We start from the raw sequence: 16,870 nt of genomic DNA on the forward strand, positions 1-16,870 counted from the left end.
CTACCTGTGATCGGGGCCTAGGCCCCTCGGCCTCTGATGATCCCCTGGTGTGTGTATTACTGGTGGCTGCCAGCACTCCCACTCGCACAGCCTACAATGGATACCCCCCCCCCCCCCCCCCCCCCCCACCCCCCACCCAGATCCTTGATACTGTAGAAGGCCTCCGGCTGGCCAAGAGGGATTTAATACAGGTGATCCTTCCACAAAGGCGGCAACGCGGGACTCTCACCGACCCTCCAGCCTGTGGGCATGCATTAAATACTGCCCTATGTGTCTGTCAGCCAGCCTATATTTTACTTTATACTACATGGGCAATGTATTGAGATGCAGAAGTGCTTTACAGGTTCGGCCACCAGTAAATCCACACAATGTGTGGTAAATATGTTCTAACAAAGTGTTTGTTTGTCTTTTAGCAACAGCGGCGTCTTGACCTCTTGACAATTACAAACCCTGGTGAGTAGAAATGCTGGTTCATATCTTCTGTATATACAGAAGCTGTCTAAATGTGGGATTTCTCTGACACTAAATGAAACAAACTGTTCCCACAACAAATTTTACATAGCAGCAAGTGACATTTATATTGGAAGTGGCTTAGCCCTGAGCAGTAATATGTCTTCAGAGTTGCCTATCTAGGTCTTTAGTCTCAGCGTTGTCTGGTTGATTTTATTCTGTCTGAAGGTTATGCCCTGGCTGGGATGGAGTTTTTTTTAAGTAGTCTGTACACTGTCGAGGTATCGTGAGCAATGTGTTATTAAACGTCATACTTTAACTCTGTGCTTTATTAATATGATAATAATGGCATTCCCAATCATATGATACATTTCAGTTGAGCAAATACCTGATAAGTTAATATACTTGCTGAATGAATTGAAATTGAAAATCTAAAGCTGTTCTCTCCACACTCCGTATACTAATTGCTCTATTTAAATAATATTAGTTGCTGTTTTATATTCAGTGAAATGCTTTTGCATTTGTTAAAATCAATTTTCTTGCATATAGCCCAAATTACATGTAAACATTGGAGATGAGTGTAAAACTGAAGTGACATCAATTGGCTGAATTTGAGTTATTTTGTAGAATGCCCACATTGAATAATTAGGATTCAGATTAGCCAGTCTACCTTTTAAAATAAGGCCCAACTCATTTACTGTGGGACAACAGACGTTCTCAGCATGTTCACAATCAATTTGCTGGTCCTTCTGAAAGTTTGTCCTTCTTGGTGGTTACATTTTGCTGCCCCAATTGCTCCTAGTTCACTGTGGAATGCTTCAAAATACATCACTGATACATCCAGATTATTCATTGTGCAGGACTGGATGGAACTGATAAAGTGAGTTAACATCTATAGGCAACAAAGGTAACAATATTTTTTCTTGCTTTATTTTAAACATTAATGAGTTACTCTTTCAGAAATTTTAAACTGTAAAATAAGACAAGATGGAGGAAGATATTTTACAAGTGAGGGTAAATAATATTGCGTTGTATTCAGAATCCAACAATTTTCATTTGTTAAGATTGAACTTTTATGCAATTGTATCCCCGTATAATATAATATGGTAAAATGACTCCATAGGCCTTTTACAATAAAAAAAGGTTTACAGCAGGGGGGGAAATTTAACGGCTGAAGAAGAATGAAATGTTAAAAACTAGTTATTATCAGGAAGACTAGTTAAAGCTTTTCTTTTTGCACATCTTGTCCAGGTAGGGGATAATTTAATTCACTTATCCGACAGTGAACTTCTTCCATAGGTGGGAAACTATTTGAAGTTAAAAAATGGTTGAAATATTTTTTAAAAGAGTTTTACATGTCCTTGCAGCAGTTTTTACCTGTTGAATACTTTTTTGAATTAATGGTGTTAAATAACCCATGAATTGTTGTTGTGAGCATGCATTGCTATTTCTAACTTTATTTTTAGTCTGGGAAAAATCCAGCCAGGTAGCTGTTGGCAAAGTCATTCCAAGTGTTTTGGATGAGAAACAAGAGGGTTTTAGCTACTCATATTGGCTGGAGCCATGCATGGAATTTTCTGGTCTCGCCAGTGGCAAGTTTTGTGGCGGGCGAGAGTAAAATTCAGAGTGAGGCCAAAAATCGGATCCCCGCTGATGGAAAAATTGGTCGGAATATTCCCCTCACTACTTTCATTGCGGGATGATTGCGGGTCAGCTTTTCCGTTGGTCCATGTCAGGAATTCCATTTGGATGTATTAGTGTGTCATGAATACTCATTAAAACACAACTCGCCGGAATCCACGTTTCCCTCCCAATTAGTAGAAAATTAGACCAGTCTAAATCGGAACCTGATATAAGTGGTGTGCAGCTGACCACCTTCACTTCACTTGTGATTTCGGCCGGGATTTTCCACGCCAATCAGCAAAGCATTTAGTCTGGCTTCTGAAGTGAGTGCACCCACTCAAGTAACACTGAGAATGCCAATGGTTGCTCCTGCAATGTTAACCCTTCATATGCAGACTTCAAAATTAACTGAGTGTTATGTGACTGCAGAATCATTAGGTGATGGGGCATGTTTGAAGATACTTGAAACTCCTTCAATCCAAATGTGAGCTCCCACCTGCATTTTGTGTGGTGAACAATAGAGACTGGCTGCCTCTACTTCTCTGCTCGTTCTCGCTCCATCTCAGATTTTTGAAGAGGGTCAGTGCTATCTTAGAAAAATCCTCTAACTCGCTACTACAATTACTTTCTGTGGCCTGTTCCCCTCTCAAAGCCCATCTAATCATATCGGCCTTGTATCTAGGTAGAAATGCAATTTACTATCTTCTCAACCCGCAACTCCATTATGTCTTAACATTAAATGGACAGTGTAACTTATAACTGCTTATTAAGCCTGGCACCTCCCTTTGAGTCTTGGAGTCAAACAATAATTACAGCTGCTCTGATTGTTAATTACAGGTGTGAACATCTTGCACCTTATTCCCAGTAAATCAGTCTGGGTTTCACTGTCTCCATTGGAATCAAGTCACCCAGGCTTGTTGCCAAGCAAGATTCGGAATAGGTCACATTACCTCATTCACCACTCAATTTTACCATAAATTAACAAGAAAGTCCCAAAACATAACAAACTTATTAATTTTGTATTTGCACATCCCTGTGTGGATGGAAAATCTTCTCGCAAATCCAGGAACTCACCACATCACCTCTAAAAATGCTCCATAACATCTCCAGGCACTTTGTAACAGTAGAAGTTCTTGAAAATGACTTTACTTGCACATTGGGCACCTGGCCCTTTAACTAATGCTAGGGCAAGGCCCATCTTGCAGCTCAGTGCTTGCTCTTTCTGGACCATATTTATTATTGGCACCTGCATGGTCCATTTAGGCATTCTGGCATCACATGAGCTGGTAGCACTGTGTGACATCAGGATAGTGCTCCTCCTGAGGCTTCAGGCCCATACTGCTGATGCCGATGCAGTTATCTTTCTCGAGTGCAATTTGCATGCGCTGCACTGAAAGCAGTTGGTGACACAGCGCACCTCAGTGAAAGGGTGCTAGGTTTCTGAAATTTGTGCTCAAGCTATCTTTCTCCTGCAGTGTTACACAGTGGAATCGGCTGTTGCTCTGTTGTCACTGATCAATAGGTGATCAGGTATGATAGAATCTCAAGTTTCTTGGTGAGAAGATACATTCCTCATAATCATAAAGTGAAGTGAAAGTGAAAATTGCTTATTGTCACAAGTAGGCTTCAAATGAAGTTACTGTGAAAAGCCCCTAGTCGCCACATTCCAGCGCCTGTTCGGGGAGGCTAGTACGGGAAGGCACTGAGAATTGTCAAATTGCCCAGTATGTAAAGTTAATGACTGGATGACAAAGAACAGTTTTATTCATAGAAAAGGATTTTGATTCTGCTGTAGAAATTTGACAATTAACTGGCGAGTTCACATCAATTGAGTGACTCTTAAGAACATTTTAGTTGCTTACAGTAATATAAATCTCTTAAAATAGTTGTTCTTAAGTTCCGCCTTCACTACGAAATGTATTAGCTTATTTTCTTGTTCCTGCTGATTCCAGAAGTACAAAGAAAGATTTAAACACATGACATTTCATATCAGTGCTTCTCTGGAGACCAAAAGGTGGTGCACAAACAAGAAACAATTTATTCTTGATGCAGCTCTTTTCATATCCTGGATGTTTTATATTCATGAAAATGTGTTTAGCAATATCAAAAATAATGAAAATGGAAAATCTTTTAGCCTCAGAGGAGATTATTTATATACTAATGGGTAGAGAACTGATTTGAAAGTAATAATTTAAATGTGGGTGATTGTGATAGCGTTTGTGTGATGTACACATGCATAACAAATTTGAGTGAAGCTAATGATGCTATACAATAAGTACCTTAATTTCATGGAAATAACCCATTCAAAGTATGAGCTTCATTTCTAGATTTGTTCCTTTATACTGAACATAACTTTTATATTGCAAGTATTATTTGTTTAATTTATATCTGAATATCATCAATTTGAATAATTATAGCAAATTTGACAAATTTCCCAGGTATTAGACAAGGGGGGCTGGGGCAGAGTCAATATGGTTTCATGGGAGGGAAATTGTTTGACAAATCTATTAGTGATCTTTGAGAATGTAACAAGCAATGTAAAGGGGAATCAGTAGATGTAGTGTATTTGGATTTCTAAGACATTTAATAAAGTGCTGGATGAAGGGTCACTACAAAGATGAAGGGCATGATTTCATTAAAAAGAAATAGATGCATTCTGGGCAGGATTAGCAGTGCTGTTCCCGGTGCTTGACGACCCTGCTATCTAACAGCATTCTGTTTTTTTCAGTGCCCCAGCAGTGAAAGACCCCCCCTCCAGGCCCGCACTCAGAGTGCATAATAAACAGTCCCTATGAATTATAGAACCCTTCCTTCATCCCCTCAGCTCAGACTTCACCTTCTCGAGAATCATAAATTCCAGTAGATCCCCCTACCAAGCTGATGCACAGGGTGGAGAAGCTGCTCCCCCCCCCCCGCTTTCCAAAAGGACCCGCCTCCATACAATCAGCAAGGCGAATGCTAAAACATCTGCCCCCACACCCACCTGCAGCCCTGGCCATCCAACACCCCGAAAATGGCTTCTCGGAGCCCTGGTTCTAAGTTTACGTGAACCACCCCCGTGATGATACTGGAAACCTCCCTCCAATACTTCTCCAGCTTTGGACAGGATCAAAACATATGCACATGGTTCACGGGGCTCCTCCCACTTTGCTCATATACGTCCTCCACATCCTCAAAGAGCTGGCTCATCCTCGTCCTTGTGAGGTGCGCCCTGTACAAGCCCTTTAGTTGTATCAGTGCCAAAATCGCGCACAAGGTTGAGGCGTTCAACCTCCGAAGCACCTCACACCACAAACCATCTTCCATAAGCTCCCCAACTCTTCCTCCCACTTGGCTTTGATCCCCTCCATGGACACCATGTCCTCCCCCAAAATCCTCCCGTAGATCGCCGACACCACCCCCTTCCCCATTCCCCCTGTCGTCACTACCTCTTCCGATAATGAGGGAGCCAGCGCTATCGGGAAGCTCTGAACCTCCTTCCTAGAAAAGTTTCAGAGCTGCAGGTACCTAAACCCTTCCCCTTGCCCCAGTCCATATTTCTCCCCCAACTCTTCCAACCTCACAGAACGTCCCCAGGAACAGGTCTTTTAATACCCTGACCCCCCCTCTCCTCCCATCTCCAAAACCTCCCGTCCAGCTTCCCTGGCTCAAACCTACAGTTCCCCCTAATCGGCGTCTCCCTTGACCCAGCCCCCAGCTTAAAGTGCTGCCTCAACTGCCTCCAAATCTTCAGCGTTGCCACCAGCACTGGATTCCCAGAATATTTACCCGGGGCCATCGGGAGCGGCGCTGTTACCAACACCCTCAACCCTGACCCCCTGCACAGACTCTCCTCCATTCTAACCCACTGGGATTCCCCCTCCCCCTCTAACCCAACTCCTCACCTTTTAGGCATTCGCCGTCCAATAGTAATCTACTAAATTCGAGAGACCCAACCCCCCTACCTGCTGCCCTCTTTGCAGGACCACCTTCCCAATCCTGGCTACCTTTCCCTCCATAAATAAACAAGATGATTGACCTATCCACTTCCTTAAAAAAAGCCTTTAGCAAAAAGACCGACAGGCACTGAAATAAAAACAAAAATCCACATTCATTTTGATCGCCTACACCCGACCTGCCAGTGACAGAGGAAGGCTATCCCACCTTGCCGAATCCGTTTTACCACCGCCGCCCCCCCACCCCCGCCACCTGCACCCCCAAATACCTGAAGTGGGTTGCTGCCTTGTGGAATGGCAGCCCCCCCACCCCGGCCCCACCCCCGCCTCCACGGCACCACAGCATTCCCTACCACAGTCCCGAGCTCCTTAAAGCGATGGCCAGAGGCTTTATTGCTAATGTAAATAACAGAGGGGACATGGGACACCCATGCCTGGTACCCCGGGGCAGAGCAAAGTACCCCAAATCATATTGTTTGTGCGGATACCCGCCCTTGGTTTCTTATATAACAGCCGTACCCACTCCATGAATCTCGGCCCGATCCCAAACCTCTCAAGAATCGCAATCAAATACCCCCATTCTACTCAATCAAATGCCTTTTTGTGTCCAAAGCAACCAGTCTCCTTTCCCTCAGCCGGCGTCATGATTACATTTACTAACCTCCTAATATTGGAGAATAGCTGCCTTTCTTTCACGAACCCCATCTGGTCCTTCCCTATCACCTTTGGAGGCGCCCCTCCAACCTAACCGCCTGGATGATTTCCCTTGCCGCCGCTTTCCTCCAAAGCTGGCTTGCCAACATACGGCCCACCTTCTCTCCATACTCATAAATCGCTCCCCTCGCCCGCCTCAGTTGGCGCACCTCCTTTCCGATGCACAAGCGATCAAAGCTAACCTCCTTCTGTCAAAAAATGCTGGATCCGCATCCCCCCGCGTACCTCTTGTCCACCTCCAAATCTCATTATCCGCCTTCGACGCTCTTCCCTCTCTTCTTTATTCACCTTGGCCTTAAACGATATCACCTCCCACCTCACTACTGCTTTCGGGGCCTCCCATACCACCGCCTGTGATACACAGTGTAATTTCTGCACTAATCAGCTCCGGCAAGCAGAGCTCCTCCGGGCAAGAAAACATCAAGACGACATTTCTAAATGACGTCCCAATCTTTCCTTCCCCCGATACAACCCTTGGAACCCCCCAATGCCAAACTCACCTATAAGGGGGTCACCGAGCATCCACAAATCCCACATCACACCAGCAGGGCACCCCCGGGCCCGATCCCAGCATGGGCAGAATGCTAGCCAAGCATCTTGGCACTGCCAACCTGGCACCTTGGCAGTGCCCACCAGCCTGCCAGGTCCACATGGGCACCCTGCAGTGTCAAGGGTGTCAGGCTGGCAGTACCAAGGTGCCTAGGTGGCACCAGCAGTGCCAGGGTGCGACCTCTCCTGGAGGCTGGCCACCCAGGAGCCTCCGATGGACAGGAGCACCCCCCCCCCCCCCCCACCCGGACATCTCCCTCTGAATGTCTCTGAATGTTCCTTATCATCTACATCAGCTCTGGAAATACCTCTTCCATAGGCTCACCATCAGGCTGGGACCCAGCTGGGTCCTGGGATCCAGCAGCCCTCTGACTGCTGTCTCGCCTGAGGGTCCTGCCTCCACCAAATGTGCATCAGCTGCTGTGTACTGCTCACCAGATTGTGCCCCAGAAGCCTGACCACTAACATTTCCCACCAAGGTGTGTGTCTCTGCACTGGCGGAGGATGGGGATGACAGCTGTGACGCCTCGGAGCTCCCATCTGAGGTGGTCTCGTGGGACGCTGGAGAGGGGCGCGGGATGGGCTGGCACCGCTGGCTGGAGGACTCACGGGAGAATGGACATATGGTCAGTGGGAGGGATGGATCAATCAATAAGGCAATAACAACTCATGTTTGACAGGTATTTCAGGTAGATCCCGGTGGTACTTCACCTCTGCAGCGTTCCCCAACCTCCGTGTGGGTGACCGCCCCCTGCCCTCGGCCCACCTCAGTCACCTCCAGGGCCCGTTCTTCGAAGGAGGTGAGGATTCTTAAGTCTGGCACCCTACCACCAGTCTCAGCCCTCACCCAGCGATTGTGCAACTGCCTTTCCTGAGGAGACACAGAGAGTACATCGTTAGACTCGCGTGGTTCACAGGGATCGGAGGGGAGGTTCTGAAGGAAGGGTTTTGGGGTATGAAGGGAAGGGGGTGGGGGAGGGTTGAAGGGAGCGGGTGGTGGGAAGGTGGTGGAGAGTTGGGTGGTAGATGCTCGCGTGGGGATGGAAAGCTCTCGGGGGTGGGGGTGTCGTTGGTGTGGGTCTTTTTTCGGGCACTGGAGGCCAGTCCTCCTGGTCACATTCCCAGTGCTCTCAGCCGCTGCCACCTTGTCCCAGGCAACACTAACTGCCCTGTGACCGACCCTCTGGGATCCTCGGGGGAACAGAACATCTCTCCTGGCCTCCACTGCATCTAGAACCTCCCCAGATCTGCATCCTCAAATCTTGGGGCCAGTCTCCTGGGCACCATTGTTGGGAGCTGGCTGGGGTTGGCTGAGAAAGTGCTGCTTGACCTTGTTAGCGGGGGGCTGGTGAGCCTTCATTTGTGGCGAGAAGCCCTTGGGGCCTCGTTAAGTGGACCAATTTATGTTGAATAGCATTGCCAGCCTTGCTGGGCCGAGCGCCAGGAAGCTCAAGGCAGTTCCCGCTCACTACCACACTTAGAAATCTTTTACGGAGAACTGTGCCCCATATCTAAAACACTGTGTTCAATTTTGACCTCTTTATTTAAGAAATTATGTACTTGTTTTGGAAACCATTCAGAGAGGGTACTAGGTTGATTACCGGGATGAAGGATTTTTCTCATGAGGAAATGTTGTACAGGTTGCACCTATTCTCGTTGAATTCAGAAGAATGCTAGGTGATCTATTCTGAAGGGGCTTAACAGGATCGATGCTGAGATGATGTTTCCCCTTGGAGAATCTAGAACTAGGGGGCAAAGTTTCAGAACAAGGGATCTCCCATTTAAGATAGGGATGAAGAGGAATTTCTTCTGTCAGAGGGTCATTAAGCTTTGGAATTTTCTACCCCAGAGAGCAGTGGAGGTTGGGCCATTTTCAAAGCTAAGTTAAACAGATTTATGATCTACAAGAGAGTAAAGGATTGAGGCATGAAAGTGGAATTGAAGCTATGAGCAGATCAACCATGATCTCATTGAATGGCAGAGCAGGCTCAAGGTAATGAATGGACTACTCCGGCTCCTATTTCTTTTGCATAACTCAAAACTGTAGCAGTTACCTGTCTATCCATCTTCTGAAATATTTCTATAGCACTTAGGGCAAAGAGGATCGAAAGATATGGGGGAAAGCGGGATTAGGCTATTGTGTAGGATGATCAGATACGATCATAATGAATGACGGAGTGGGCTTGAAGGGTCGAATGGCCTCCTCCTGCTCCTAATTTTTTCTATGTTTATAGAAACACTTGACAGTGCAGGGAAGTTCCTCTTTCCACTGTCCCTTGCTTCTGCACTCCAATTGTCTGTTTATTATTATATGGCTACTTTCCCTTCAATTGCAATGTGTCACTAACTTTGACGTGTATATGTTATATTATCAATTACCTTATCAAATACCTCTCAAAAGTCCATATAAATTACATGCATGGTAAAGCTGTACTTATTTAGTATCTTGCCATTCCTTCACCCTCCACTACAAATTAGTTTTTTCACCTTTCTGCATCCTACCAATATTTTAATTATCTTATTAATTTGACAATAAAAAGCCTTTAATTTCCATTAATTCTTTTCAAACAATTTTCTCTCAGGCTGCCTCTTTGGATCTTTGCTTTTTCTTAACCTCCCACAGCTGAACAAATGTTCAATAGCAACGACACCAGGAATATGATCATGATCATTAACTAAAAGCAAAAACAAAACACTGCAGCTCCTGGAAATCTGAAATAAATAAAAACAGAAACCTGTGGAGGAGAAACAGAATTTATGGGGGGATTTTAGGTCCTGTCTGCAATGATACCCCCCACTGGCAGGACCAGAAAATTTTAGCCAACGTTTCAGGTCTGTGATGTACCGTCAATTACCACGAGACGAGAATGGTGAAACAATCAAGGCTTTATTGCACAAGATGTTGTGCCTCCTGCAGCTGGAACCAGAATGGAAGCAGCGCAGGAGAGCAGACACTTTTATACGCCGCCTGCTGGGAGGAGCCAGCAGGCGGGGATTTACTGTTGTACCTGTAATAAAGGGGCAGTGCCGTAATACATGCAATGTTACTCGTGGTGTTTACCACATTCACCCCCTGTTTAAAATAGAGTCCCGACAGGGGTGAAGAAAAACATTACAGATTGAGTCTGTCAGGAGTTCTGACCCTCTGCTGCGATCGCCTCAGTCCTGGTGGTGACGTGGGCACCTGCGACCCCGGGAGCGTGTTGTCCTCTGCTTCATCACCCCTTAGTGGATCCAGTGAGGGGACGGATCCTGCTGGGGTGGGGCTGTGGTGAGGTTCGCTGGTGGGAGGGTGGGTGGCGCAGGGGTGAATGAGGCAACCGGGGGAAGGGGGGAAGGAGCGGTATCAGGTCGGTGGTTGTGGGTGGGGACCGGTGGGTGCCAGGTCCCGGAGGGAGACTGTGTCCTGTCACCCGTCGGGGTGTGCCACGTAGTCGTACTGTGGGTTTGCATGGAGGAGGTGGACTTTCTCAACCAAGGGATACGATTTATAGCTCCGCACATGCTTCCAGAGGAGGACGGGCCCAGGAACTGTCAGCCATGTTGGGAGCAAGACCCTGGAGGTGGACTTCCTGTGGAAGGCAAACAGATGTTCGTGAGGGGTCTCATTAGTGGTGGTGCACAGGAGCGACCGGATGGAGTGGAGTGCGTCGGGGAGGACCTCCTGCCAGCGGGAGACCGAGTGATTTCTGGACCAAAGGGCCAGCAGGACGGCCTTCCAGACCGTCCCGTTCTCCCTCTCCACCTACCCGTTTCCCTGGGGGTTGTAGCTGGTCGTCCTGCTCGAGGCGATGCCTCTTCTGAGCAGGAACTGATGCAGCTCATCACTCATGAAAGAGGATCCCCGATCGCTGTGGATGTAGGTGGGGAAACCGAACAGGGTGACGATGCTGTTCAGAGCTTTGATGACCGTGGCAGAAGTCATGTCGGGGCATGGGATAGCGAAAGGGAACCGGGAGTACTCATCAATTACGTTGAGGAAGTACACGTTGCGGTCGGTGGAGGAGAGGGGCCCTTTGACGTCTATGCTGAGGCACTCAAAGGGGCGGGAGGCCTTCACCAGGTGTGCACTATCTGGCCGGTAGAAGTGTGGCTTGCACTTTGCGCAGACTTGGCAGTCCCTGGTTACGGTCCCGACCTCCTCAATGGAGTAGGGCAGGTTGCAGGCCTTGATAAAATGGAAGAACCGGGTGACCCCCGGGTGGCAGACGTCATAGTGGAGAGCCCGGAGTCAGTCCACATGTGCGCTGACACATGTACCGCGGCATCGGGCATCGGGGGCTCATTGAGCTTCCCCGGGCGATACAAGATTTCATAGTTATAGGTGGAGAGCTCGATCCTCCACCTCAAGATCTTTTCATTTTTGATCTTGCCCCGATGCGTATTGTTGAACATGAAGGCAACCAACCGTTGGTCAGTGAGGAGAGTGATTCTCCTGCCGGCCAGGTAATGCCTCCAGTGTTGCACAGCTTCCACAATGGCTTGGGCCTCCTTTTCGAGTGCCGAATTTCGGTGGCATGGAGTGTGTGGGAAAAGAAAGCCACGGGTCTGCCCACCTGGTTGAGGGTGGTTGCCAGAGTTACGTCTGATGCATCGTTCTCCACCTGAAAGGTGAGGGTCTCATCGACCACGTGCATCGTGGCCTTGGCGATGTCCGCCTTGATGTGGTTGAAGGCTTGGCGGGCCTCAGCCGTCAGGGGGAAAACTGTGGACTTGATGAGTGGGCGGGCCTTGTCCGCATAATTAGGGACCCACTGGGCATAGTAGGAGAAAAACTCCAGGCATCGTTTCAGGGCCTTGGGGCAGTGGGGGAGAGGGAGTTCCAGGAGGGGGCGCATGCGGTCGGGGTCGGGCCCTCGGACTCCATTTTCCACTACGTAGCCAAGGATGGCTAAGCGGTTGGTGCGGAACATGCATTTCTCCTTATTGTAGGTGAGGTTAAGGAGTTTGGCGGTATGGAGGAATTTTTGGAGGTTTGCGTCGTGGTCCTGCTGATCGTGGCCGCAGATGGTGACGTTATCTAGGTACGGGAAGGTGGCCCGCAGCCCGTACTGGTCAATCATTCGGTCCATCTCCCGCTGGAAGACCGAGACCCCATTGGTGATGCCAAAGGTGGTTCAGGTCCACTGTGGAGAAGACTCGATACTGCGTAATCTGATTGACCATGTCAGATATGCGTGGGAGGGGGTACGCGTCGAGCTGTGTGTACCAGTTGATGATCTGGCTGTAGTCAATGACCATCCTGTGCTTCTCCCCAGTCTTCACTGCGACTACTTGAGCTCTCCACGGGCTGTTGCTGGCCTCAATGATCCCCTCCCGCAGAAGCCGTTGGACCTCCGACCTGATGAAGGTCCTGTCCTGGGCACTGTGCCGTCTGCTCCTAGTGGCGACGGGCTTGCAGTCCGGGGTGAGGTTCGCAAACAGTGAAGGTGACTCGACCTTAAGGGTCATGAGGCCGCAGACGGTGAGGGGGGCAGGGGTCCGCCGAATTTCAATGTAAGGCTTTGGAGGTGGCATTGAAAATCAAGGCCTAGTAACAGGGCAGTGCAGAGGTGGGGGAGGACGTAGAGCCTGAAGTTGCTGAACTCTACGCCCTGAATGGTGAGGGTCGCGACACAGTACCCCCGGATTTCAATGGAATGGGATCCGGAGGCCAGGGAGATTTTCTGGGTGACGGGGAGTACCGGGAGGGAGCAGCGCCTTACCGTAGTGGGGTGGATGAAACTCTCTGTGCTCCCGGAATCAAAGAGGCAGGTCGTCTCGTGCTCGTTGATCTTCACCGTCGTCGTAGCGGTCGCGAGGTTGCAGGGCCGAGACTGATCCAGGGTGATGGAGATGAGCTGCGGAAGATGTTGGTCCCGGCCTGATCAGCAGTGGCGGAGGTATCAGCAGGCAGTGAACGGCTAGACGATCCTGAGGCGCGGTCCAAAATGGCGCCGAAGATGACGGCGCCCACGGGGCGCACATGGCGGGCAGCATCAAAGATGGTGGCGCCCACGGGCCGCACGTGGCTTGTGGTGGAGAAGATGGCGGCGCCCCTGGATCAACTGTGGGGGGTGTAGTAATGCCGGGCCTGGAACAGCGGCGACCGACCGGGCCTGGCAAACGGAAACAAAGTGGCCCTTCGTCCCACACCCGTTGCAGGTCGCGCTCCGTGCCGGGCAGCGCTGCCTAGGATGTTTGCTCTGGCCACAAAAATAACACTTGGCTCCCCCGGAGTTGGTTGGCTGCCACGCGGCGCAGGCTTGCGGTGAGCTCAATTCGGCAACTGGTGGGGCCCACGATGCCCACGAGGGTGCCGCGCGGTCGGGGGTGTAGGCCTCCAGATTACGGGAGGCCACTTCTAGTGAATTCGCGAGCTGCCTAGTCTCTGCAAAATCGAGCGTACCCCCTTCCAATAGTCTCTGGCGAACATACGTAGATTTCATTCCCGTGACATAAGCGCCTCTGATTAATAGTTTGGCGTGTTGGACTGCCGAAACTGCCTGGCAGTCACAGTTCCTACCAAGAATCTGTAGGGCCCGCAAGAAATCGCCCAGAGTCTCTCTCAGGAGTTGCCATCTCGTGGCCAGGAGGTGCCTGGCGTACACTTGATTCACCAACTTAACGTAATGTCCCTTTAGTAGTGTCATCGCTTCTGTGCAGGTTGGCGCATCCTGGATGACGGGAAAAATTTCAGGGCTCACCCGTGAGTAGAGGACTTGGAGCTTCTGTGGGTCCGAGAGTTCTTCAGTGGCTGCTCTGAGGTAGCCTTCGAAGCAGGCTAGCCAGTGGTTGAAGGTGGACGTGTCGTTGGCTGTGTGAGGGCTCAGCTCCAGGCGATCAGGCTTGATTAAGATGTTCATCTTTTAAAATCGTGTGCAATAAATTGATGTACCATCAATTACCACGAGACGAGAATGGTGAAACAGTCGAGGCTTTATTGCACAAGATGTTGTGCCTCCTGAAGCTGGAACCAGAATGGAAGCAGCGCAGGAGAGCAGACACTTTTATACGCCGCCTGCTGGGAGGAGCCAGCAGGCGGGGATTTACTGTGGTACTTTAATACAGGGGCAGTACTGTAATACATGCAATGTTACTCGTGGTGTTTACTGTCATGATATTTAGATCAGCATATCATGGTGCAATCAAACACACACTGATGGACATGCAGTAGGACCAACCAACACACACACAACATCGCAGCCAATCACCAGTGGGAGCACACGCACTATAAAAACAGGGGACACTACAGTTCCCGCCCATTCCAGCAGCAGCCAGCTCAGAGCACTGAGCTAAGAGCCTGCCACTCAGACATTCACCATGTGCTGAGTGCCTCACCCAGATAGTAATAGGACAAGGTCCACAGATTAGCTGGTAATGCACGTACCCAAGTTAGCAGTGTGTTGTTACAGTTAACCAGTTAATAAAATTGAGTTACACCATCTCCAGCCGTGTTGGATCGTTTGTACATCAGAACACCCAACTCGACATGATACCAGAAGTGGACGCAAGCCAGCGCCTGTGAGACCTACCTGCAACATATCAGCAATCCGCTGTCCTGCACCATGGAGAACATCAACCTGCCGCCGCCGCTCCTAATCGCTGGCAATGTCGGGGTCAATTGGAAACTGTTCAAGCAGTGCTTCCAACTCTTCCTCGAGGCCACAGACAGGGAAAATGCATCGGACACCAGGAAGATTGCCCTTCTTCTCTCCACGGCGGGGCAACACACCATCCACATTTTAACTCCCTTACATTTACGGACGGCGAGGACAAAACCAAATACAAGACGGTGCTCCTGAAGTTCGACGAACACTTCAGCGTTGAAGTAAACGAGAGCTTCAAGAGGTACCTGTTCCAGTAGCGCCTGCAAGGTAAGGACGAACCTTTCCAGTCTTACTTAACACACTTCCGCATCCTCGCTCAGTCCTGCGGCTATGGGACCACCTCTGACTCCATGATACGCGACCAGATAGTTTTCGGAGTCATGTCGGACACCCTGCGCCAGCAGCTCCTTCGGGTCAAGCAACTCACCCTGGCGACTGCCGTCGAGACCTGCGTCCTGCATGAGAACGCCACCAGCCAGTACTCACACTTCCAGGCGGCCGAGACGACGCGACACGGGCCCCACGAGGCGGAGCGGGTCCAGACGATCGAGTACCTCCTGGGCCGCGGCCTGGAGACGACCGGCCATTTCGCGCGCTTTCCGAGGTCTCCCGCGCCTGTACGCGCCAAAAGAGGGGACGCTAATGCAGAGGAACGCGATGCGCAGGCGCGCACTACGCAAGACCGCACCGCGCATGCGCGATGGCGCAACAAACACACTGACATCACGACGTGCGGCAACTATGGCTCCGCACATTTAAAGCGGCAATGTCCTGCCAAAGCGCGACAATGCCTACGCTGTGGCAGGTTGGGCCACTATGCTGCCTGCTGTCGAGCAGCTCACCCTGCCAACTCGTACCCGTTTAACCAGCCTCGCAGAAACGTTCGGGCACTTCAACCCACGTTCACCGAGTCTGATCCCGACGTCACACAGACCGGTGCCACTGAGGACAGGGAGCCCTTCCGCGTTACTGTCATCAACAAGAACACGCTGTCCCCGAGTCGAATGCACCAGCTGCTGCCAGTGCACAGCATTGATCCGGACGACGAGTGGTGTGCCACCCTGACGATCAACCGATCCCAGATCAGATTCCGCCTGGACACTGGTGCCTCCGCCAATCTCATCGCATGGTCAGCATTCCAGACCCTGAAGGTTAAACCACCTATTCTGCCATCCAACTGTCAACTCGTTGGCTATAATGGCAACGTCATCCCCGCCACGGGGTCGTGCCAGCTCGAAGTGACACACAACTCACGTAAAGCCACACTACCATTCGAAATCGTGGGCTCTTCAAAGGACTCTCTGCTAGGCGCACAGGTGTGCAAAATCCTCCACCTCGTTTGGCGTGTACACTCTCTCTCTCCAGAAGTCACGTCCGATTTCTCAGATGCAGACTTTAGGGCGCAGCTCAACTCGATCCTCACGCACAACCAGGATGTTTTCGAGGGCATGGGCACACTGCCCTACACGTACAAAATCCGGCTCAAACAGGAAGCCACCCCGGTAGTTCACGCACCTCGCAGGGTCCCAGCACCCCTCAAGGACCGCCTCAAGCAGCAGCGGCAGGACCTTCAGGACCAAGGAGTGCTTTCCCGGGTAACGGAGTCGACTCCAAGGGTCAGCTCCATGGCGTGCGTCAAGAAGCCTTCCGGCGAGCTCCGGATCTGTATCGACCCGAAAGACTTAAATCGCAACATAATCAGGGAACACTACCCCATACACAAACGTGAGAAGATTACGTGCGAGATGGCTCGGGCAAAAATATTCACCAAGCTTGATGCCTCAAAGGGCTTCTGGCAGATTCAATTGGATTAGTCCAGCAGGAAGCTGTGCACTTTCAACACTCCATTGGGCAGATACTGCTACAATAGGATGCCATTTGGCATCATTTCGGCCTCTGAAGTGTTCCATCGCATCATGGAACAGATGATGGAGGGCATCGACGGGGTACGCGTCTATGCAGACGACATCATTATTTGGTCCACCACACCGCAGCAGCACATCAGTCGCC

The 16,870-nt window shown here is 49.9% G+C and overlaps 1 protein-coding gene across 1 annotated transcript in view; it reads left to right on the forward strand.

Annotated features, from left to right (window-relative positions):
- agbl4 (AGBL carboxypeptidase 4) overlaps nt 1-16,870 on the forward strand; it is a 1,365,393-nt gene that overhangs the window by 650,895 nt on the left and 697,628 nt on the right. Inside the window, exon 6 of the mRNA XM_072510915.1 lies at nt 414-453. Within this exon, the coding sequence (XP_072367016.1) occupies nt 414-453 (40 nt within the window). The remainder of the gene's footprint in view (nt 1-413; nt 454-16,870) is intronic.

This window comes from Scyliorhinus torazame, chromosome 7 (genome assembly GCF_047496885.1).
Source record: "Scyliorhinus torazame isolate Kashiwa2021f chromosome 7, sScyTor2.1, whole genome shotgun sequence".
Lineage (NCBI taxonomy): Eukaryota > Metazoa > Chordata > Chondrichthyes > Carcharhiniformes > Scyliorhinidae > Scyliorhinus > Scyliorhinus torazame.